This window comes from Haliotis rufescens, unplaced genomic scaffold (assembly GCF_023055435.1).
Source record: "Haliotis rufescens isolate VD_foot unplaced genomic scaffold, xgHalRufe1.0.p SCAF_1, whole genome shotgun sequence".
In the NCBI taxonomy this organism is placed as follows: domain Eukaryota; kingdom Metazoa; phylum Mollusca; class Gastropoda; order Lepetellida; family Haliotidae; genus Haliotis; species Haliotis rufescens.
The window spans coordinates 21140216-21165264 of NW_025963779.1; the positions used below are offsets into that span (position 1 = coordinate 21140216).

The window sequence follows — 25049 nt, forward strand, 5'->3', positions numbered from 1 at the left end:
TACTGTCACTGGGCGCCTTTTACAGGCTTTAGAGGGCGCCTACACATTGTATACTTTTAGTGCATCAGTTCCGATAGAATGCAATAAAGCAGCAGCTTGATAATTCATTGGGTAATCATCTAGTTGTGAAACAATCACAAAGTTCTGCCACGCCTGTTTCCACATTCTCCAATTATCTGCCAAATCACCCGACATTTTCAGCGGCAATGTAGGTGTCAAATTCGGCAATGGCATTCTCCTGCCATGCGGTATCTGCACGCCCACGTGGTCGTCATGTCCACCCGTTTCACGTTCTTCCTGACCATCGATAATGTTCATCAGTTAGGAAATCGAATGTGAAATTCGTGTGAAATGTTCATTCATTCACCAAAATGCATAATTAATCCAGAATCATCAAAATCCTGTAGTCGCAAACCACGTGCGATTCTGCCGAGGTCCGACATTACTCACTCGCTTGGTGAACTGTCCCATCCATGTAGGCACCCAGCACTACTGACAGCGTCAATTCTAGCGGTAAACATCATCATCAAGTTAATTCCGCACCGTTGCCACCATGTGTCAATATCCCGTGTTATCCAAACACTAATTATAGAGACAACAAGAATCGCGTCTGACTTGACACTTTACTCTCGGAGGCCATGATCTTAAAAAGCCCGGATGTACAGGGATCAGTTATTGTACTGGATTGTGATATGATAGGGAGCAGTCATTACTCGATATTGCAACAATAGAGATATAGTGAATCAAACATATGCACTAGCCTCACCATATCAGGACAGAAAAAGTATGCAATTCAAATAAAACTTCATCAATACTAAGCCCATACACTGTTGAAGGCTCACAGAAAATTTGGAATCCCTAACTCATACACAGCTTGACTTATAGTCATTTGAAATCATGCTGCATCCATATATTGAGAGTATATTTTTGGCATGAATATCATTTCAAATGCCATTCTAATTTGTCCATAACTCCATAACCAAAAGGAAATTGACAAAACAAGCAAGTGTTCCTGTCTCGTCATTACATATAGCCTACTATCAACAGTCCGGTAAATCAATTCTTTCTTTTTTGGCCTATTTTTAGGTACATGTATGCAATTCTTAACAAAAAAAATTGAATTAAAGTTCATATTTTTCAACAAAAATGAAAATTGAAACTGTTAAATATTTATATACATGAAAGCCCTGTCTTTACTCATTAAAATGATTGGTAGGACAGGTAGCTGTGTACAGCCAATCAAGTGCAGCGAGCCACCAGGTGTGACCACTCTCAGCTGACACTCGGCCAATACACGCCAAGATAACTGTGGGCTGAGGCCATATAGACTTGAGTGTTCTGTCTGTTCGTCCCTCTTCTCAGGACATCAGTGGTTACGGAATCCCCAACACGTGCCGTGTTAGATTCCGTGTCACTCGTAAGATAGGAATAATTATTCTATAAAATACCATAAAAAACACAAAACATTGAAAAAACAACCAAAAAAATAAGAAAAACTTAACTAAAAATACCAAAAAAAGTTATTGAAACGGCAGTTCCTGAGTCGACATACGGAGGAAGTCAGCACCCAAGTTCCAAACCACATTGATTTTGAAGAACTCTACGAGAAAACAAACAAGCCAAGATGAATCCCGCAGGACCAAGCTATCCGATGGCATCTCTCTACGTTGGAGATCTGCATCCCGATGTCACAGAAGCCATGTTGTTCGAGAAATTCTCAACAGCAGGACCTGTGTTGTCCATTCGTGTGTGTCGAGACATGATTACTCGACGATCACTTGGCTACGCCTATGTTAATTTCCAACAACCTGCTGACGGTATGTTAAATATCCATCATGTGTGTATTCGTTATAATTGCATATTGAGGACCTTTGCTTTATTGCGTTTGAAAGTAATAGGCCTTATGTGCAGCACGATGTTTCGATTCAGGACACGTAGGCGAGGCCTTCTTGTGTATTCTGGCAACATGAACTTGTTCGTTTCAGCGTTAAAATAACCTATTTCATCCCCATGACTATGTCCTACTTTTGCCACATGTGACTTAACTGACCTCGTAACAGCCTGGATGGAGTTCACACCATCAACCACTGTTTTAATACGTCAAGGGCACAGCTTTATTCTGTTAAGTGCTTACTTTCATGAAAGCACATTCAATTTCATGCACTTGGTATTGTGGCTCTTATGTTGCCTTTTATATATCAATATACCTACCTGTTTGTGTATGTTATTGTGACCTGAAATAGCGGTCTAAGGTAATTTAAGTGTTCCCATTATGAATTAAGCCAACACTGAGAGAGTTTCAAATCTCGTCAAAGGCTTTCTTATTTCTGTTATTCATCAACTTCCCTCTTCTCCAACCAGTTGCATGTGAATACAAAATTAGATTGGAATTTTGATTGCTAATCTTTTTTCATTGTAATTTGTATATATTGTACATATTTACAGCTGAAAGGGCTTTGGACACAATGAACTTTGATACCATCAAGGGTCGACCAATCAGAATAATGTGGTCTCAACGAGACCCTTCCTTGAGAAAGTCTGGAGTGGGCAATGTGTTCATCAAGAATTTGGACAAGAGCATCGACAACAAAGCTCTGTATGACACATTCTCTGCTTTTGGCAACATCCTGTCTTGTAAGGTATGTTAATAGACAAACTGATGGCATTGTGTCATTAACCGAGATGGATTTTGCATAGGTTACTTAAAGCGTGGACTCTCGGATTCCTTGAAGGAAGATGCAGTGTAATGCACACAACTAGTCCACATCTCATTTGAGATTGGTGCAGGTCTGATAACGGCCTAAAGCCAGTGTTTAGTTTCCCGTCTAGTAAGTTCAACCAATAAGTCTATATTTGAGACTACAGTTAACTGATTTCTAACACAGCATATTTTATTTTTTATGATAATGTTTTTTATCTGTAGATTTAAAGTGAGGTATCCAACTTTTCTCTTTGCAGATAGCTTCTGATGAAAATGGCTCCAAGGGTTATGGTTTTGTCCACTTTGAGACTGAGGAAGCTGCCAGACAGGCCATTGAGAAAGTTAATGGCATGTTGCTTAATGGCAAGAAAGTGTAAGTGCATATTAAACATAAACTCAACCCAGGAGCAAAATATCTAAATGTTCGTAGCTTGCTTTTTTTGCGAAAGATGACCATGCTGGCTGATCTTTCATTGTGCCCTCTGTAAAAAGAGTATGGGTGGACCAGGTCTCCTTATCCTATGGTATTGAATCGAAGGGGCAGTGTTTCCTTTGAGGTGTGGTTGGCCATGAAAGCTAGGGCCCTGTCTTATTTTGGGCACAGTGGCTGTTAGCATCTTCCTGAGGCAAGTGTCCACAAGCCTATATCAAAGAATTGTCTACCATTGCCATTTCAAGCCTACTTTTCTTGGCTTGTTCGTGGCACCACACCGTGTAGAAAATGAGCTGTTCCTTGTGATGAAGATGTGATATCCAATCAGATCACTGTTCTTATTTCCATCGCTCCTCAAAGATGACTTCCATAGCAGCCAACCTGGTCCATCAGTTAACGAAAAGATTTGAGATTTCATCCCAGCCAAAATGAGACTACCACAGTATCTCAATTTTTTATTGACCAAGTTTGTTTTAGCTGTTCTTTCACATGAATTAGCTGAAGGGTAACTGTTCTTTTCTGAGCATAACAAGTGATAAATGTTTTTACACTATGAATCATTAACTACTATATTCCAATCTTTTTTTCAAACTGAAAAGTACACTGTGTACAGTGTTAGGTAGGCAGAGGAAGCATGTACTGTCATCTGCCCCCTCCGACTAAACCTACTGATCGTCTATAACACGCGTAAATTATTTGGTCCCCCCAAAGTAATGTTGTAGGAAGGAATCTGACCGTCAGCAGTATACCATATCACAATACAACCCTTGGGTATCGATATTTTCCAATAGTCACAGATGAATGAGGATATATTTATAAGAATTATATCTACCTTTTTTAGCCTTTGGATGGACTGGGTTCTTATCTAAACAAAGTAAACTGCATATGCGTCACACTGTTACATTAACATTCCATATTGGGGACATAATAGGTAGTCTCATTTATCCCTACTCCCCATCTATCCCTACTCCCCATCTTGCAATCCGAAGTCGGGATTATTGAATGGAGTGCCATTTGAACAGTACAAATATGTATTATCTGGGCCCCCATGTATATTGCAATATGTATCGTTCTGCGTCTCCCTATAATTACAATGTGTTTCCATGTATATTATTTTTTGCTACTTTCTGTTCACCAATGCCAGTGGGCAGCTTTCCTTACTTTTGTATTGTTTGTAACAGGTATGTTGGCAAGTTCATCCCTAGGAAAGAGCGAATCGCCCTGCTTGGTGACAAGATGAAGCGTTTCAACAATGTTTACATCAAGAACTTCGGAGACGAGTTGGACGATGACAAGATTAGGGAATTGTTTGATCCATTCGGCAAGATCATAAGTGCCAAGGTAAGATCTTTTCTAATACCACTTTTATTCAGAGATACTTGTTAGGTTTTGATATGGTGCTTTGTTCAATTGATGTTCTTCCATTACTTTGTCATGAATGGGGATGATGTATTTATGTCTGGACAGTTGCTCAAGCAAGATTTTCTGCCTGTTGACATGGTTAATGAGCTCTTGCAGTGACCCCATACATTCCTTTCTGTTTCCTCCTTGGTGATTAAGGTGTTTGGCACCAATTAAGGAAGTTACATCACATACTTGTACACTAAATGTTCGTGTTTTACCTTTGTGGATCAATATATTTTACAAAAAATGTCATTTGATGTTGGCAGGTGATGACAGATGAAATTGGCAAGTCAAGAGGGTTTGGTTTTGTTAGCTATGAGGAACCTGAGGCAGCTGAGAAGGTGTGTATTGTGTTCCATGGATAAGAAACAGTTGATCAATTTGCAACTTATAGGCTAAATTTATTTTTAAAATATGACGCCAAAAATGAAAATTATTTATTTATCCAGCTGATGTGTCAAACATTAATGCATTTTAGTAGAAAAACTACCATTCCTTTCATTTGTAATGAAGTTTGCTTTAGATTCTCTTAAGATAAATGAAGTAATGTTTCTGTTTGCTAGGCCGTAGATAACTTGAATGGCATGGAGCTTGGAGGGGGGAAGGTGTTGTATGCTGGTCGTGCACAAAAGAAAGCAGAACGCCAAGCTGAATTGAAGGACAAGTTCGAGAAGATCAAAATGGAGAGGATCAACCGATACGAGGGTGTGAATCTGTATGTCAAAAATCTGGATGATGTGGTCGACGACGAGAGACTAAGGAAGGAGTTCTCGCAATTTGGAACCATCACCAGTGCTCGAGTATGTGAAAACATTGTGTTATGAGAGGGGGGATTTCATACCTAACTGATACTTTGTCATGCCCACACACCCTGGTGTGTAGCCTTACGTAAATGGCTATCCACCTCTTTATACTGGGCAATATTGAAAATCCGACAAGTGTATCCATGTGGCACTGTTGCCATGAGCGGTTTCTGTGAACACTTGTCTGTACATGAGTAGTTAATGCTTCCTTGATGAATATCCAGTGTGACAAATTGGTTAATCTTTTTCCATGATGCTTTGATTGTTGAATTTTCCCCTTTTAACGGAAAAAGATAAGCATTTTTCATGTTGGTGTTTTCAACTCTTTTTCCAGGTCATGAGCGAAGGTGGTCGATCCAAGGGCTTCGGTTTTGTGTGCTTCAGCTCTCCCGAGGAGGCAACCAAAGCTGTAACCGAGATGAATGGCCGTATCATTGTGTCAAAACCTCTGTATGTGGCACTGGCCCAGCGTAAGGAGGCCCGACGTGCTCACCTTGCCTCACAGTACATGCAGAGAATGACCACCATGAGACAACAGGTACACATGGTTTAGCTACATAAACATTTCTTAAAGATTCCATCAACTTTAAATGGGAAATTCTTCCATTTCAAACATTTTCTACAAGAATCTTGGGTCACTTGGATAAGTTTCCTAAGCACTGAATTAATCTGCATCCTTGGCTATGGGTCATATTGTCTCGTTATCGGAGGAAACTTGTCTCAGCTATGCCTATTACATTAAGTAATACGTTACCACTGTTATACCGAGGCTGTTGTCCCCCACAACTGCTCTTATAGCGAAATCTTCCACAGAGATCTCAATCACCTCATGGGTTTTTTGTTTTACGCCGCACTCAGCAATATTCCAGCTATATGACAGCGGTCTGTAAATAATCGAGTCTGGACCAGACAATCCAGTGATTAATATCATGAGCATCGATCCACGCAATTGGGATCGATGACATGTATCAACCAAGTCAGCGAGCCTGACCACCCGATCCCGTTAGTCGCCTTTTACGACAAGCACAGTTGCCTTTTACGGCAAGCATGGGTTGCTGAAGACCTAATCTACCCCGGATCTTCACGGGTTCAATCACCTCATGCAGCATGTGCGTAGCCACCTAGCTGCCATGTGACACCCTTCACTCTTTTTTCTTCGCTTGCCTTCGCAAGACGTATATATCGACTGCTCTGCGTTCTACCAGCCTCCTGCTATCCTTGGTAATATTTATTACTGTTTCTTAGTCCTAAGTAAACTGTAATTTACGGGGCGTTCGTTATACGGCGCTTAGAAAATTTTCCCGCCTTTTTTTTCGCTACTAACGGGGTGAGGCGTCGGCACTTTGTGTTTTCCATCCACCTTTAGTGGTATATCGTGGGGTGTTTTTTGCATAACCTATTAATATATATATGTATATCTATAATATATGTATTTTATGTATTCGCTATTATCGTTTGTTTTTCTTCGGAAAATCTACGTTTGTGAATATGTTTGGTGTGTGTGTTGTAACCATGTTTTGCTTTTTGTTCAAAGAACAATGTCTGACATGGAGATGGATTTGTCCAGCACCCCGTCTACTCCTATTACCAGGCGCTGCGGCGCCTGTCAGAGGTTTTTGTCATCCCGGGATCCCCACGATCGTTGCCCGCGGTGCAGGGTCCCTTGCGAGGACACTCGGTGCACCCGGTGCACCCTGTCCGAGGGTCTGGGGCCTGAGGATTTTGAGCGATACAGGCGCTACGTGCGTTCTGCTATCATCCCTGAGGAGGCCGGTTCGTCCCATTGCGGGCACTACCTCTTCGGCGGAGGATCCCTTGGCGGCCCTTTGGCTGTCCGGGGATTCTGTCGTGGCTTTGTTGTCTAAACTGGTGGACTCCAAACTAGCGGCCTTATCTCAGGATAAAGCCCTGGTTGTTCCGGCCCCGGCCCCTTCGGTGGCTGCGGGTTCGGACGCGGGGTCCACGGGTACGGCGGCGGCGAACCCGAGTCATTCAGCCCTGGACAGTTGCGCCTGTCAGGCCTCCCTTCCCTTCCTCTGTCGGAGCCAGACTCCAGACTTATTGGGAGAATTGGGAACAAGTGTTAGACGACCCATGGGTGGTCAACACGATCTGGAACGCTCTCGGCTAGATCTCAAAGCGGATCCGCCGCTCACCGTCGCCCCGTTGGAAGGTTTCTATTTGGAAGCCGATCTTCCCATCCTCGCCGATGCCATCGGCAGGTTGGTGGAGAAGAGGGCGGTACGGGAGTTAGCTCTACCAGAAATAACACCAGGGTTTTACTCCAGGATATATCTCGTTCCCAAGAAGGACAGTGCCGAATGATTCACAATCTGAAATCGTTCAACGAGTTTTACCTGCACAAGCCACCCAATTTCAGAATGTTGACCGATTCATTTTCCGATTCACTCAGATATCACAAGTGTCTCCGGTTTGGCTTTCACGGCAGGCACTACGAGTGGGTTGTACTCCCCTTCGGCCTTTCGTCCGCTCCCTGGCTGTTCACCCGGTTAACCACCCCCATAGTGGGGTTCCTCCACAGGAGGGGTGTCAGGAACTTCGCGTACCAGGACGACTCGCTAGTGGCAAATCGAATGACAGACACCTTGTCCCGCCATCTCAATTTCGCACGTCGGCTCTTGGAGCAATTGGGGTGGATTGTCAATCTCCCCAAGAGCGAGTTAACCCCCTTACAGAACTTAAAGTTCATCGGAGGTCGGTTCGACACGGTGACCCATCGCCTCTTTGTCCCCCCCCAGACCAGTGGCACAAGATTCAGGCGATGATTGCCAAAGTCTTAGCTGTGCAACAGACTGTTCACTTTTGGGAACAGCTGTTAGGGCTACTTGCGTCAGCCCAGGACTGCACCGATCGGGGTCGTCTCCAACTCCGCCCGCTGAAACGGTTTCTAATCCAGTTGTTAGCACAGGAGGAGAACAGTGCGACCGTCGCCCTCCCGGATCGGCTGCGGCCGCATCTGGAGTGGTGGACGGTCCCTTGCAACATCTTATCAGGAGTCTCTATGCGGCCCTACCGGGCCACGTTGAACCTGTATACAGACGCCTCTCTAGTGGGCTGGGGCGCCCATCTAGAGGGGGAGGTGAGCTCGGGGCTGTGGTGCGTAGACGAACTAGGTCTTCACATCAATTGTCTCGAGTTCAAGGCAGTGATCAACGCAGTCAATCACTGGAAGCATCGTCTCGTCGACGCCCGGCTCATGCTGGCGACCGACAACACGACGGTAGTGTCCTATGTGAACAAACTGGGGGGAACCCACAGTCACTCGCTACTCGATCTCACGTTCGAGTTTTACGCCCTGGTGGACAGTGTCCCGTGCCAGGTACGCGCCCGTCACATCCCAGGTGGCGGGACATACTGGCCGACGCTCTATCGAGGCCTCGGGATCCAAGCCCCAGGGAGTGGATGCTAAACCCAGTAGTGTTTCAGTGGCTGTGCAAACGTTTGGGTCGTCCGATGGTCGACCTGTTCGCAACACGGTTCAACAATCAACTCCCGTTGTTTGTATCACCAGTCCCGGACCCGAGGGCCATCGATCACGATGCTCTTGCGTTAGACTGGACGGGCATGGACGCTTATGCTTACCCGCCGACGGCGTTAATACCACTCATTCTCAGCCGGCTCCGAGGAATTCGCTGTCGAATGTTACTGATCGCGCCCATGTGGCCTAACAGATCGTGGTACCCTGACTTGCTGGCCCAGGCCACGCAGTCGCCACTTCCACTGCCTGTGAGACGGGATCTCCTGATCCACCCTCACACCCGTCAGCTTCATCCAAACGCAGGGCAGTTCAATCTGCACGCGTGGATGTTGTCACCGAGCGTCTGAGGAGTAAACGTTTTTCTCGTCGGGCATCTCGGGCATATGTTAGTATGCATCGTGACTCTACCCAGAAGGTGTATAATGCACGTTGGGCTATTTTCACGAAGTGGTGTTGTAAACATCACATTGATTTGCCAGATAAGGTATCTGTGCAGGATATTGCTCGTTTCATGTCTCTCCGGGGGTTCCATTGCCAACTATGTCTCGTCCGTTGCTACGGTACAGGACGTTGCTATGGGTACCAGTCTCTCAAAAGAGTCGGTGATTCGGGTATTCGGGATGCCCGGCTCAATTCCGAACTCCTCAGGCTTCAGACCTTGCACGGTGGTCAATCTGGGTCTACTCCAATGTTCCCACAGCTGAGTGCGGCTTTCTGTGTGTTTCTTTATTTTGAATTGACAATTATGTACTTAATTGTCTGTCGTGTATTGCAACCTTGTAATGCATGCTTTCAAATATTGAATTTAGGTCACGCGCCTATTACATACACTTAAGTAGGCTTGTTCTTGGGATATACGGTCCAAATGAAATTAATTTCCCTCTTTTCGACTGTTTAACCTGATCTAAGATTCAACTCACACGGATACTGTGTTCTCATCCGCTGCGGCGATGAAATACCTATCCAGTGGGGCCTTTTGGAGTCACCAATCGTTTGGCAATAACGATTGAGCCTTACGGTATGCGCTTGACAGTGCTTTGGTATCCCTATATGGTAACGCCAAGCTGGGAGCATGCGCATCGAGTCCTTCCGCCTTATTGTATACTTCCACTGGTCGGAAGAAACACGAGCAGTCAGGTTTCGGGTTGTAGGTGCTCCCCACCGCCTACTGTGGTAGTCAGCCTCGGTATAACAGTGGTAACGTATTACTTAATGTAATTTGTAGAATTTTTTCTATTTGGAATATTCTATAAATAATACGTTACCACTGGGCTGCTGCCCGCCTGTCCGTCCCCCGAGCACTTGCTCTCGCAAGAGCCAAGAGTGAAGGGTGTCACATGGCAGCAAGGTCCGCCTGTCGGTCCCCCGAGCACTTGCTCTCGCAAGAGCCAAGAGTGAAGGGTGTCACATGGCAGCTAGGTGGCTACGCACGTGCTGCATGAGGTGATTGAGATCTCTGTGGAAGATTTCGCTATAAGAGCAGTTGTGGGGGACAACAGCCTCGGTATAACAGTGGTAACGTATTACTTATAGAATATTCCGAATAGGAAAATTCTACAAAATTGTCTGTTTGGCCATGGTACTGTCATTCGAATTCCACATTTGCTTCAAGTATAATCCTTATTATAGACTGTTAGCACCATCCCCATGGATACAATAAGTTCCACTTTCCTTTTCCAGTTGATAACCATGACATTATTGAAAGACAATTGGAGTGACATAAAACCAAACGGTTCATATGCTGTCAGTTCCATGATCTGCATTTGACAAAACTGAATTTTTTTTCTTTTTTAAATATTTGCAATGATTGTCTTCTTCAGCAAACAGCACAGTTTAACCAGATGTTCCAGCCAACTGGAGCAGGTTACTTCGTGCCCACCATGCCCCAAGCCCAGCGTGGATTCTTCGCCCCAACACAAATGCCACAGGTCCGAGCCAGTCCCAGATGGCAGACACAAGTCCGACCAACACAGCCGACTGCAGGTTCGAACACTAACATATTGTATAAATAGACCCGTGAAGATCCAGGGTAAAATAGGTCTTCAACCCATGCTTGCCGTAAAAGGCGACTAACAGGATCGGGTGGTCAGGTTCGCTTACTTGGTTGATGCACGTCATCAATCCCAATTGCGTGGATTGATGCTCATGATATTAATCCCTGGAATGTCTGGTCCAGGCCCGATTATTTACAGACCGCCGTAATATAGCTGGATTATTGCAGAGTGTGGCGTTAAACATCAAACAAACTGTTGAAATATGTATGCCAAATTAACTCTTCTAATAAGAGCTACTTGTCTGAATGGGCAATTCAAGTCTGAAATTGTTATACCCTTACCATATCTGTTACTGGCAAACTGACATTGTTTTTGTTGCTTGCAGGTTTCCAAGGCATGCCCAACAGTGGCCAGATGCGCACTACTGCCCCACGAGCTGGCCAGCCAGCCATCCGTGCAGGTGTCAATGCCCGGCCAATCACTGGACAGTCTGGTGCAGTGCCAACCAACCCAAATGCTCGCATGGCTGCAATGGGCCCGAGCATGGGCAACCGACCAGCAGCTGCTGCAGCAGCGATGCCCAATGCCCCCAACAGACAAGGATTCAAGTTCAACACCCAGATGCGCAACCCCCCAACAGCTGTTCCACAGTCACAGGTCATGCAGCAGGTAGCTTAAAGCTTCAGTTTGATTCAAAGGTTTCATTCTTAACGCAAGTGGAAAATGGATGCCAGCAAATGGATGTTTTGGCTGCCCAAAGTGTTGTGGGCACCCTCAATCCTTCTATATTAATTGCCATTCTTATTGTTTTTGAGAGTACATTTCTGACAGTCAGGACCTCTGATCTTGGGTTAAAAGCCTCAGATTTGTCCTTGAAAGGACATTTGTGTTCGACCTATAACTTGAAAACTTCTGCAGTTGTTTCAGACTTTCTATGCCAAAAGTAGGAGGGCAGTGCTAAGTTTAATTTAAGTATTTGGATTTTCTGAAAATTGTTTGGTTTTACGTAGAATTTTATTAGAATTTGTGTACTTAAAACATTAGTGCGACTGAAACTTGAGAACAACTACTTGGATTCTTTTCAAATTTAAGGAACACTTTCTATCCTCATAGAAGTGTTGATCTCCAAGTTTAATTTTGTCATGTATATTTTTCAAAAATATTTTTTGGTCATATTTTGAACTTAGATATATATTTTTTACTTCTACATTTGTGACCTGTAACTTGAAAACCACTTCATGGATTCGTTTTCATTTGGGAGTACACTTTCTATACCAAGTAGGTGAGGTTCAGTGTCAAGTTTGATTTCGATAAGTGATTTTTTTCTAAGAAAATATTGCTTTTTCATTGATTTGTCAGCACCAGACCTGTGCTAGTTGTCATATTTGACCTTCACCTTTACAGATGTTTCTGAAATGTGGTTTAATGCAACTTTAGGCCTTGAACTTTAGGTCAGGTTAGTCGGTGCTTTAGATTTCATATTTCGTTGTTAGGTAAAAGCCAGAAGATTAAAAAGTTAGTTGATACACTGACATTAACAGAATGGGAGAGAAATTGTCTGGAAAATGCCCAAGTCTTGAAAAGTCATAGCTATGACTTGGCTATTTAAAAGCTATGGTTCATATCCCAACGTCTTGTCAACCACCTGTTTTTATGTTTTATGGTTTAGGTGAAAATACAGAACTATATTATCAACTAAATCCCTGGTCTTTCAAGATGTTAGTTGGGTGTTACGTAGGGCTGCAACGAATACACTGAGGCGAATACGATTCATATCATGAATATAGGGTAACTAATACGAATATTTATTCATGAATATAATAACAAGTCAGCAGTTGATCTTTAATTTATTACATTCAGTGGAAAATAACAACAAATTATTTGACATGGTTGGATAATTATTAATATATTATACATTTTTATACTGAATTTATCCAGGTACTAGTATCTGCTCAAATACGATAATGACCGGTGACCACAATACTGTCAAATTATATATATGAGTGTTGTCTTTAAGAAATCTCTGCATATAATGTTATGGATATCTGTAGGTACAGGGTATATAGATGCACATGATTGCATATTCGTAAATATTCGATTCTAGTGACCACGAATAACGAATTCAATTCATGAATGGATACGTTTCGATTCACTGAATACGCAAGTGAATCGTAACAGCCCTAGTGTTACGTTAAGTAACCGTATCATTTTGAGATTATAGGTAGATAAACTGCTGATAATCGGACTTCATACATCTCATCTGTTTCAGCCCCAGCAGTCTGTTGTCATCCCAGGGCAGGAGCCTCTGACGGCCTCCATGTTGGCTGCTGCACCACCACAGGAACAAAAGCAGATGCTAGGAGAGAGGCTGTTCCCTCTTATCCAGAGGATGTACCCCGAGCTGGCCGGAAAAATCACTGGCATGCTGCTCGAGATCGACAACTCCGAACTTCTTCACATGTTGGAGTCAAACGAGTCTCTCAAGGCAAAGGTAGGTAGATCAAAGACGGGATCTCTGAATATATGCTACTCATCCGAAATTAAAGAACGCCCACATTTGGAAGGCTGTGTTACAATACCCACCAGCAATGACAGATTAACCATGGTCATGAAAGAATTGGGTGTATGTTTTGTGTGGTATTTTTTTATACCCCTGACAAAATGTCGGGGGTATATAGTTATACCAAGATTCCGTCCGTCCGAAAACTTTGTCCACACGATTTCTCTTAAACTATGCAGTGGATTCATCTCAAACTTAGTACATATAATCTGCGCATATGGAGGGTTGCAGTCAAAAGAAAAAAATTGTTTTTATTAATTTTCCATTTTTTTATGAATTTTTCAAACCCTAATGTCCATCTGAAGACTTTGTCCGCGCGGTCTCTCTTAAACTATTCAGTGGATTCATCTCAAACTTAGTACATATAATCTGTGTCATATGGAGGGGTGCAGTCAAAAGAAAAAAAATGTTTTTATTAATTTTCCATTTTTTTATTATTTTTTCAAACGCTAACCAGGGTTTCCCCTGACGCAGTATTCTTGCGTATATGACTCTCAATTAAGGAAAAATACGTCCAGAAATTAATGACTGCGTCATGACTGACGCAATTTCAAAATATCTGTGTTGTTTACCAGCTTTGGAATGAAAATATTACAACTACTCACATGTACTTAATTTATAAACATTTTCTGAAGACAATATATGCAAACATCTTAAAATTTACGTCTAGTTTTAAATTAATCGTCGTTTCAAAATATATTTATGCATCAAAGTGAACGTAACTCTCACACTCCATGTGGCTTCGATGACAGCACGTGATGTAAACAAAGGAAAATTCCGCAAATGGACAAGGTTTTTCATGTTTCGGCATATTTTCTCACTAAAAGTTAACCATGACATATGTTTATCTAGATGTGTAGACTCGTAAAAAATGAAACAGAAGAAAATATTATCATTGTTGCGGTGAATAATGTGATTTGGCACGGTTACAGTATGTGGTTAAGCAGAACCTATGGAACGGGGTAAACAGAAGTTGTAAGTATCGGAGGGACACATGTTTTTGCCGAAATTTAGGTAAACATTATTGAATGAAATTTGTAATAAAATTAATAAAATAGATGACAAACATAAAGGTCAGATATACAGAGAACACATTTTTATTACCAGATAGTGTAACAACAGGATTAACTTGCGTAATTATCCCCCGCCGCGCGAAAGCGCGAAGCGGGGGATATAGTATTCACGACCGTCCGTACGTCCGTCCGTACGTCCCACCTGTTTGTTGCCGCGATATCTCAAGAACTAAACACTGGATTGTCTTCATATTTGGAACTATGGTGTATATACAGACTCCGCAGACACCAGTCGGTTTTGGTGACCTTGATCCCATTTTCAAGGTCACAGCAGACAAATCTGCTTTTAGAGTTGGAAAACGGTGTTGCCGCGATATCTCAAGAACTAAACACTGGATTGTCTTCATATTTGGAACTATGGTGTATATACAGACTCCGCAGACACCAGTCGGTTTTGGTGACCTTGATCCCATTTTCAAGGTCACAGCAGACAAATCTGCTTTTAGAGTTGGAAAACGGTGTTGCCGCGATATCTCAAGAACTAAACACTGGATTGTCTTCATATTTGGAACTATAGTGTATATACAGACTCCGCAGACACCAGTCGGTTTTGGTGACCTTGATCCCATTTTAAAGGTCACAGCAGGCAAATCTGCTTTTGGAGTTGGAAAACGGTGTTGCCGCGATATCTCAAGAACTAAACACTGGATTGTCTTCATATTTGGAACTATGGTGTATATACAGAACCCTGCCTAACCCTATCCTAGCTATTTAATTTGTAACTACTGACACACTAGGCGGGTCGGGGGTATTAGTGAGCCACGCTCACTTTTGCGCTTGTTTTCAGAATTATTGTCTTGTTAATCTATTGAAGTGAACTTTCTGTGAAACTGGATACAGTAACAAGTTATTTTGGCAATGTCCTGTTTTGATAATAGGATACTCAGCGAAGCACTAAAAGAATTAAAACAGCGTCCAGAATACTTTGTGGCTGTAGTCTCTGTATCTGCCCTTGACATTGAATAGGCTGATGAAATTGTACAACCAAGATGTCTTGAGAATGCCTTTGCTATGGTTTGAGATGCTGATCAGTGTTTTGTGTCCCCAGGTTGACGAGGCTGTTGCTGTATTGCAAGCCCACCAGGCTAAGGAAGCTGCTGCCATGTCCAAAGGCGACAAGTGATCTCTTCCCACTTCCTCCGTTTGTCATTTCTGCACCGTCAAGCTAGACAGGGAACATCTGGACAAGTGACACAATCTAGCCGGAAAAATAGCTGGATTGTGAATTGTAGCTGTTTGTGCAAGCAATGTTTGTCTTGCATTGTTTTGTCTGTCCTTTTGATGGTGCAGAATGCCATCTTACAGTTTGAAAAAAAATTTAGAAAAAAATAGCAAAATATGTTAAAATAAGTACAAAATAGGAGAGTTCTCCTGTTTTCACTGTTAAAAAAACATCAGTTGCAGTCAGGTACTGATAGATTATTAACTTTATCCATAACTCCGCTGTTATGACATACAAAGTGTATAATAGCATTATAAAAATAGCAACAGACTAAAAAAACAGACCTGTATGTATTGTGTACAATAGTGTTCTTAGTTCATTTTTGCTTTGCTGTATTGAATGTTTGTCAACTTTCTTTGAATGACTTAACCATTGTTTGTCAGTTGAGTTGTATGGAAGCATTATAGAGAACATGAGAAGAGGGACTACTGTAATGGATGTAGTTAATAATCTATTGAGTCTGTTAAACCAATGTTTTATTTTACAACAAATAAACCGTTTCATTGAATTGTGGTTTTGTTGTTCGTAACATTAGAGAATAGAATGCAACACAATGAGAAATATAGATCTGGTTCTTCAGCATGGCATATAGCTGGAATATTGCTGAGTGCGGCGTTAAACAACAAACCAAATCTTCAGCATGGCATGGTTGATTCAATGTTAATGCATCCCAAATGATGCAATACACGATTTGCCTTCCCATGTATTGATACTTTTAAGAAACTGATGCAGCTTCAAAACACAAACATTTACTCAGTTTTGCTTGTAACTTTTGACTGGCAAATCATTGCATGATACTACCTGGCTTAGTGTACTTGGGAGTTCACTCTGAACCGGAGCACATTCATTATCACAACACAAATCTTTGGATATATATTGTGCAGTAGCCATATCTTGAGGGATTCGGTGAAATTGTAGACACCACCAACTTGGACACATTTACAGTGATCTTGTAGACAAGTCAGGAGTGAATTTGTTGACACAATTTCATTGGTTGTGTTTGAGTTTTCTTTTGAAGGATCCTTTATTATTAAAGTGTTAAATATAAAATATGGTATTTATTCATATTTCTTTTGCAGGATCCTTTATTAATAGGTTAATATTCTGGTAGGGGCATTTGGTAAAGTGGTGAAGTATAGGATTGCCCCACATCTGGTTTTGAAAGGATTAGCAGGATCCTTTCTGTGACTTGACTGGGATCCAGTCTACCAAGCTCCTTCACAGGGCATGACAACTTCGTTAGGCTCTAACCTAATCAAGCTCCTCGGTGCGTGTCTCAAATGGTCTATCCTGTGAGGAGCTTGTACGTGAAAGAGGAGCGGTGGCCGATCTGTCGCTGGCTGCGATTGAACTAGGCTAAGTCACTAAAAGTCATTCATTGGTGCCCGGTATCGAATCAAAACAAGTTGCGGATTTACGTCCCTCTGATTCAGACGAAGACCAGCTGTACGGTGATACGGCAAGTTTCATCTAGGTTTGTTTGCTTTATACACCGCACTCAGGAATATTTAAGCTACATTACAGTGGCTTGTTATAAGCCTGGGCCAGAGAAAACCGTGGTTTGTAACTTAGGCCCTTGTCAGGATACGATGACCGTACACTTGTCAAATAAGTCACAGATTGACCCTATATAATATATGTATTATTTTTTTTTAGTCCAGTGGATATTACACAAAGAACATGCAATATTGTTTTCATGGCTTATAGGCTACATGAACATCGGATCGCTAACATAGGAAGCAACATGAAAGTGAAAGTAGCGGAGGTGCCATTTTACTATTCCCTGTTATAACATCAATAAATAATTTATTGACGTCAATAATTGAATTTGATATCAATAATTAATTTATTTATATTACAAATCCAATTTTGAGATTTTAAATTTGAAGTGTTTTTAGATCACTAAATTGAACTGTTGATATAAGAAAGTATAATAGATCAAGTATGTCACAATATCTTCTATTTTTTAATATCTCAATTTTAGAAATCACAAATTCGTTTAGTATTATTGGTATAAAAAAATGGAATTTGTGATGTCAATAATTTACTTCTAGGTTCATATCGCTGTAAAGAATTAAGTTACTTGTAAACAATATTGTCTGCCAAGCTTATCACATAAAGTAAATTGGAAATATTTATTTAGGAAAGGTGAAATTATGAAAAATACTTTTACAGACGTTATACTATTTAGTTAAGTTTGATATGATATGCTGATAATAAGTAGAATTACCCACACTCCTTTTCTGCAATCGAATATAATATCAATCATATTTGTGATATATCATTTTATGTCTGAAATTTAAATTATAAATAAATCATATCTAAATTTCGAATTTGTTATATCAATCAATTGAATTTGGGATATCTAAAAATCGAATAAGTGACATCAATGAATCATCTTTAGATAATTAAACTTTGAATATGTGACAAAACAATCAAATTATTGATATCAAAGAATCATTTTATATCCAAAATTCGAATTTGTTGCGTCAAAAAATTATATCTAAAAATGGAATTTATTCCAATAAATAATTTTGAAGTCGGTAAATTGTTAAGTGATATGTAATGAAACAAATTTGAGATGTCAAATGTTTTTATTATATCTTAAAATAAAATTGGTGACATCAATAAATCATTTTATGATATCTAAAAATTGCATTCTTGATGTCAACAAGTGATCTATATCTAAACATCAAATTATCTATATGTATTCAGAATCTTGTCAAAATGTGATTGAAAAGTCATTAGCATAGAAGGAAAGATACACTGGTCCCTCAGAGAATCTCATCTTTGTAAATATTAATAATAGTGTTCTAAAATAGACCAGGGTAGTCTGTGGGTTATGTGATCATGTTTGTGAAACCTAACCTTTCAGTGATGTTTACAGGATGTTTAAATAAACCTGATTACAAACATATCACATGGGAACCCTGAGGAAATCAAATCTTTGAACCCTTGTGATTATCTTGAACTTAAGAACTAACAGTAATAACTACCACTGCATAACTGTATGGCACAAGACCCACAAGTCTGGTGGTGTTCAGGGAAATGGTCATTTACTGTTAAACTCAAGGATGATAAAATGACATAATATGTTCCCCCGGTGGTGGGTTGGTTGGGAAAAAGCATGGTTCACAAGTAAAAGCCCACAACACCAGCAAGCTACCTTTAGTGACAAAATAAAACATACCATTAGAGTAATTCCACATTGCAGCCCCCTAATGGAGTTATCTCCCTTACACCAGCGAGACATTGGTTGATGCATGTCATCGTATCCCAACTGCGTGGCTCGATGCCCATGATGTCAATCACTGGATTGTCTGGTCCAGATTCGATTATTTACACACCGCCGTCATATAGCTGGAATATTGCTGAGTGCGGCGTTACACCTTTTGCGACTTCACATCACCTCATTCGTTTTTTTGGTGTGTAGCGTAGCAAAACGGAGTACATTTTGTAGTAAATTTGAATGTAAATTTCACATAAGGAAAAGCATATTATCTCTTTTTTCTGGCGGTTGGAAATGAAATGACGTTTGGGATAATCTGCCCTTGGGCAGAGGTGGGAGAGATTAACATATGGCGGTAAAAGAACGGCGTTTTGTTGTCTGTGGTAGCCAGAATAATTACAAGATGTAGAAGACAGGTCCCACAACGCAACAGGTGTATGAGGGATGCCTCCCAAAAGGAAAGCGGCGCTGGCCCACCGACTGGTAAAGGGTCCAAGAGCCAGTAGGACGGGGGTTAGAAGAAATTAGAATCTACATATCACACGTTGTGTCAACAGTCAATTACACAAGCTTTGACCAGGTGCTAACCACGATACAAGGAATAGGCAAAGGTGCACACATGGCAAAATTTGATATTAAGTCTGCATTTCGCCTCATACCTATACGACCAGATGGGGGCACTGATCGAAAGCAATTCCCCGGGACTGGTTGTTGCCTTTGTTATTGTTGTTTTTTCCGTTAGTACCAGGATGATACGCAATGCAACCGAGCGTGACAAGAGACTGGGCTATCGTCTGCAAGGACAGCAATATAATCTTGGAGGCAATATTGTTTTACCCATTTTTTAACACTGATTGGTTAACCGTGATCTATAAAGATTTCGACAAAGGGCTCATGTTAATTAATTTCTTCAGCCTAAACAAACAGACAAAAAGAACGGCGGAGCTTATCGGTTGTCGTCATTTGGAAATACCCCTGATTGTTATAGTTTAAAAAACAATCTAAGTGATCAGTTCAGAAACGAACACGGGTTATAATATCCCGAAACGATATATATATTTTAAAATATTTAATTGTTACAGAGACACGTGACATCGAATACGTTCTTTGTACAGCTGCAGACGTTTGGGATATTGTTCCTTTGTGTGGATATTCACGGATACATTCCTCGAACAAGGAAGCGCCTAAAATTATACACATAAGTTTGGTAGGTTGTAATAATGATATTCGCATTTTATTTTCCTTCATTTGCAGTAGCATTGGACAGATTCGTTCTTGTTCCTCTACGTCTTGGTTGGGAAATTCTTCGATCCGCGATAGACGTTGTTTTCACAAGTCTTTTCCTTTGTATATTACAGTCAATTTGTAAAATGTGATTCTCTCAGGCAATTTATAAAATGTGTAAATATTTCAGTCATTTTGACTGAAAAATCTGTCCACTTCTTTAACAGATTGACCAAAATTGATTAAGACGATCAATAGGGCCTAAAAACATCACAATAGATTATTATGTAGGATTAGAAGCCAAACAATATAGAAATGTACTTTTCATCGTAACATTTTCAGTCTCTTGGTAATGATATTAACAAAGAAATGTTTGGAATTCGTTGTCATAATAATACAGATGGACACATTTTTCAGTCAATCTGTAAAATAACTGAATATGCAGGCGTTTAAAATATTTCCTAAGTGAAAATTTTGCACATTTTGACTGTAAAAATATAAACACGATAAAATAAGCAATGCTCAGGAGCAATATTTATTTTGTGTTGCAAGTCAAAATAGTGTAAACGAAAATCGCACAATTACCAAACAAGTGACTTATCAAAACTTCGTCACCATTACCGATGCTACCCACAAAGATACGTACATTTCCTTCTTATTTCCAAAACTGTATTTCATTTTGTTGATCAATGTGACCATACGCCCTTATACTATCAATAAAAGTGACAGAATGCGCTTACGAATTGCGCAGCACAGGTTGCGAACTAGTCTAGGTTTCTGCTATATCATCCGGGTACTCACGGGGAAAAACAATAACAAAGGCAACAACCAGTCCCGGGGAATTGCTTTAGATCAGTGCCCCTATTTCTGGGCATACAATTCAAACATAATTTCTACTTTGACAAATTTAAAGTCTTCCATTTGGCTGTTCCATATCATGTGCATTTCTGCAGTGGGTACTCTTACACCAAAAAATATTTTGATGATTTTGCATTGGCAGCAATAGCCTTTGATTAGTGTCAACAAACTCTCGAGTCCTCCCTGGAGTTAATACAAAACATGGGCGTTCCCGTCGCAAAGGACAAAACGGTGCTACCTACAACATATATGACCTTCCTGGATATCACAATCGACAGTCCAAGCGCAAATTAGCATACCGACAAGGTTGTGCGGCTTACGCAGGAAATAGTGCTCCTTTATCACCTTTGAGAAAACAACATTACACTACTTGGGTCCTTGGTGGGAAAACTTAACTTTGTATGTAGAGCAATTCCGATAGGCCGTGCCTTTTTAAGACGCCTTATTGACGCACAGCGCGGAGGGTCAAAACCTCACCACAGAATAAGGATAACACAAGGCATACGCGAGGACCTCAATTTATGGCGGCACTTCTGCATATATAGATTCCGAGTGGATCAACTCATCGGATACACATTTGTTTACCGACGCATCAGGTAACCATGGTTTCGGTGCCTTTTTCATGGGTAGATGGGCGAATGGCAGACGGCCTAACGAGTGGGTGCAGAATGGATGGACTAAGGACATCACTATGCTGGAGCTTTTTTCCAATTGTATTGGCAGTAAGACTGTGGGGCAGACATCTACGAAACAAGCGAGCAATTATCAATAAACAAACAGCAAAACCACCCCGATTTATGTCGTTGCTTAGGCGCCTGATACTCCTCTGTTTATAACATAATATCTTGTTCAAAGCCTCGTATATTCCTACGCATGCAAACGTTATGGCTGGTGCACTTTCGAGATTTCAGTAGTCAAGGTTCAAGGAAGCAGCGCCGCGGGCAGACGAGGTACCAGCACACATACCACAGGACGTATGGCAGATCTGACGACAGAGGTGCAACGTCTAGTGCAGTCTTCTCTAGCACTAAACCCATGGAACCTGTATGAGTCTGCACTAAGGTCATTTAATGTTTTCCGCATCTCTTTCAGCCTGCCACACATTTGGCCCGCCCCGGTTGATCACCTTATGCATTTTATCGCTCATCTCTCCTTAACAGGAAAATCTCCTCGCACGGCAAAGTCGTATACATCGGCATTAACAACATGGCAAAAGTTACATGGTATGCATGACCTAACATCCCATTTTCTTATCCAGAAAGCCTTGATCGGATTTGTCAGACAGAAACAGAAGGCTGACACTCGACTCCCAATTACAATTGACTGTTATTGTCACTTATAAACCTACTGGCTGTTTGTGTAACTCGATATGGAGTTTTTGAAATTGTGGTAACACCTCGCAGGAGGTGTCCTTTTCAAGATCCGCTGTCAACAGGCTGTACAACAATGAGCGTCAGTCAAAGCAAAACGTGTAATTGTCTCAGCCTACGAAACGCACGTGCAGATTTCGTGCCATTGCGAGACGCACGTGCAGATTTCGCATCGTTGCGAAACACACGTGCTGAGGTCACCGGTTTCATTAAACCGAGTTCACGACTGCAGGCGATATTTCATCTCTGATACAGGTTATACATTTGAGCGTTTTTATTACAGTTATTTAATTAAAAACGTTGTCTATGCGATGAGTCCGTTTTTTAACTTTGACAAACCATGTCTCCTCGAGATTACTAGAGATTATAAACCCTCACTTTCGGGAACGTCCCTCATGTGAGGGTTTACAATCTCTAGTAATCCCTCGGAGACATGGTTTCTCCTACACAGCATTACCGGTAGTTTGTGCTTCAACTTACGAAACGTCTCTTTTCACAGCTGCATATACCTGCTTGCATTTTTTGGATTCTTTAGAATCAGTGAGCTGGTGACAGAGTCAGCCAAGGATTTCTCCCACACTCTAAATCTATGTGTTCTAATATAGAACACTGGACGCGTCCATACGTTCTGCCACAGAATACGAATGTTCTAATTCGTGCAGCACGTGTTCTATTGCTGAACGCCTGTGATCTGATGTAGAACGCGTGTGTTCTCTCCTGGGAGAAGTCCATGCACATTAGCAGAGTTAATGTGCTGAATGCTGTTAGACAAATTTAAATTCGACCATCATATTTGTGTTTTCGGAATATTTATTTTTGAGAAGAAGAGAGGCTGGTAGATTGGTATGTCAAACAGAAAATGTGTATAAGAAGGGTTATATTTTGAGTTTGATGAATAATAAATAGTTTATAAACATGGCATACTTTGTGTTAATAATAACTCATATGTAGCCTGAATAAATACAACAAGAAACATTACTGAAATACAACTCATTGCTAATACATGGAAATAACTTGCTTGCATTGGGGACATTTACGTGTATCAGAACACTGGCATTCTGATGGCTAATTTTAGCTGGATCTTTAATGGGTGCTCTGGAACATATACGGTCTATTTGCTGAACGCCTGCGTTCTCTCCTAGAACGCATGTGTTCTGCTGTGTTCTATAATGTTATATGCGAGAACACGTGTTCCATTAATAGAACATCGGTGTTCTGTTTTTCTAACAAGCATTCAAAGCTGTCCATGCTCTGTGATTCACATCCGTTATGTGAGAAACTGGCGTGACGTCGCATGTATTTGGCGCTACAATTTCCTATGATCTGAGGTGTCTGTGGTAAGTATCCATCTAGGAATACTTTTGTTTCATATTTAATACGTACCTAAAATAATGTAATATTTCGGCGATATATTCATATGCTGATCCCAACGAAGTAAAACCGGCCCCTTACAAAACGCATAGCAGACGACATATTACTCGCCATTTTGACCGTCATTTCTGCCATTGTTCCACACGCTTTATTTATAAATTATGAGATGAAATTCCAATCCAAATTGCAAGTGTCACTATTTGAACGTTTCCGTTTATTTGAATGATGTTCAAATAAAATGAATATATATTTCAGGTTCTATATGAATCGCCTGAAAGTGCGAAGCGGGCTACGTGCAACAAATCTCTGAACATCTAATTTGGGATCCGAGGGCATGATCAGCAAGCATCGACAATGCATCGAAATCAGCAGAGAGTAGTGTAAGTATGTAATGAACAAAAAGAACTAAACCTTCACAGGACATGTTTTTGGCTATTTTATGTGAAATATTTTAGAGAATCAGTCTTGTTGTTTCTATTTCAGGGTGCATTGCAGATAATCAGTACCATCCATGGAAATTATTGCACAGGGCACACGTCTACACAAAGGAGGAAAAGACACAAGGTTTTGCAGATCAAATAAGAAGGTACTTGTGTATATTTCGCTCTAACCTTTATCCAAGTAAGTGGTAACTTTGTTAGTCAAATGACATTTTTGGCAAAACATTTTGCAACCTATAAATAATGAAACAAATGTCACGGTAATCTTGGGTTTACTAACGAACATTTGTTAGAATGTCCTATGTAATATGTACGAGTTTGATAACTATATGACTATGATCAAATAAATGTTTTGTGTTGTAGGATGTTGGGGAGTCATATTTGACATGAAGTTTCCTGAAGCCTGCGATGGTCATGTCGCTGTTACGAACATCGTCCTTTGGGGATATTTACCCACAAGAAACATCTGCGAAGTACATGCGCTTGAAACTTAAGTTATCTTAAGTATGGAAGTATGCTTCAATTTGCTACACAACAGTTTGTAATGTTTCATGAAGAACTCTGACTCATAAGTGACTTGAATATCCATGATCATCCCAAACAAATATAATAAAGAATTCATGGTTGCAGTTCAGAATTTCGTCCGTGTGATTTTATGCCAGAGAATATGCATGGGTGTATGGTTTAAATTCTTACACCTTGAAAAACATCGGGTAAATTGTATTCGACACACACGATGAGTTGTCGTTTCAGTAATGTGGAAGTACGTGTCCGAGAACGTGTAGTGTTCTGAATCTCGGTCCAGAACACTTTACAGGCGTTCTAAAAGCGTTACATCGTCAGAACACGTTGAAGCGTTCTAAATATG

At 41.0% G+C, this 25049-nt stretch overlaps 1 protein-coding gene, 1 long non-coding RNA gene and 1 pseudogene across 3 annotated transcripts; all 3 read left to right on the plus strand.

Moving 5' to 3' along the window:
* The first annotated feature begins 1334 nt into the window (after positions 1-1334).
* On the plus strand, positions 1335-16197 carry LOC125378125 (polyadenylate-binding protein 4-like). Its single transcript, XM_048392987.1, has 11 exons — positions 1335-1817; positions 2446-2639; positions 2959-3074; positions 4316-4475; positions 4805-4879; positions 5102-5338; positions 5676-5879; positions 10661-10823; positions 11220-11503; positions 13104-13325; positions 15516-16197. Exons 1-11 carry the CDS (start codon positions 1625-1627, stop codon positions 15588-15590), a joined length of 1923 nt encoding a protein of 640 aa, XP_048248944.1. The 5' UTR covers positions 1335-1624; the 3' UTR covers positions 15591-16197.
* A 5779-nt stretch (positions 16198-21976) lies between these two features.
* LOC125384471 lies at positions 21977-22945 on the plus strand (annotated as a pseudogene).
* A 5-nt stretch (positions 22946-22950) lies between these two features.
* On the plus strand, positions 22951-25049 carry LOC124131682. 2 transcript variants are annotated; one of them, XR_006860695.2, is made up of 4 exons: positions 22951-23707; positions 23997-24121; positions 24225-24327; positions 24545-25049. It is a non-coding gene; the product is annotated as an uncharacterized LOC124131682 (long non-coding RNA). The 2 variants fall into 2 exon arrangements; XR_006860694.2 differs by having other exon boundaries at positions 22951-24121.

Coding starts and splice junctions, on each gene's coding strand:
- LOC125378125 (XM_048392987.1), top strand. CDS start 1,625: ATGAATCCCGCAGGACCAAGCTATCCGATGGCATCTCTCTACGTTGGA. Junction 4,476..4,804: donor GCAAGATCATAAGTGCCAAG/GTAAGATCTTTT, acceptor TGATGTTGGCAG/GTGATGACAGATGAAATTGG. Junction 4,880..5,101: donor AACCTGAGGCAGCTGAGAAG/GTGTGTATTGTG, acceptor TCTGTTTGCTAG/GCCGTAGATAACTTGAATGG.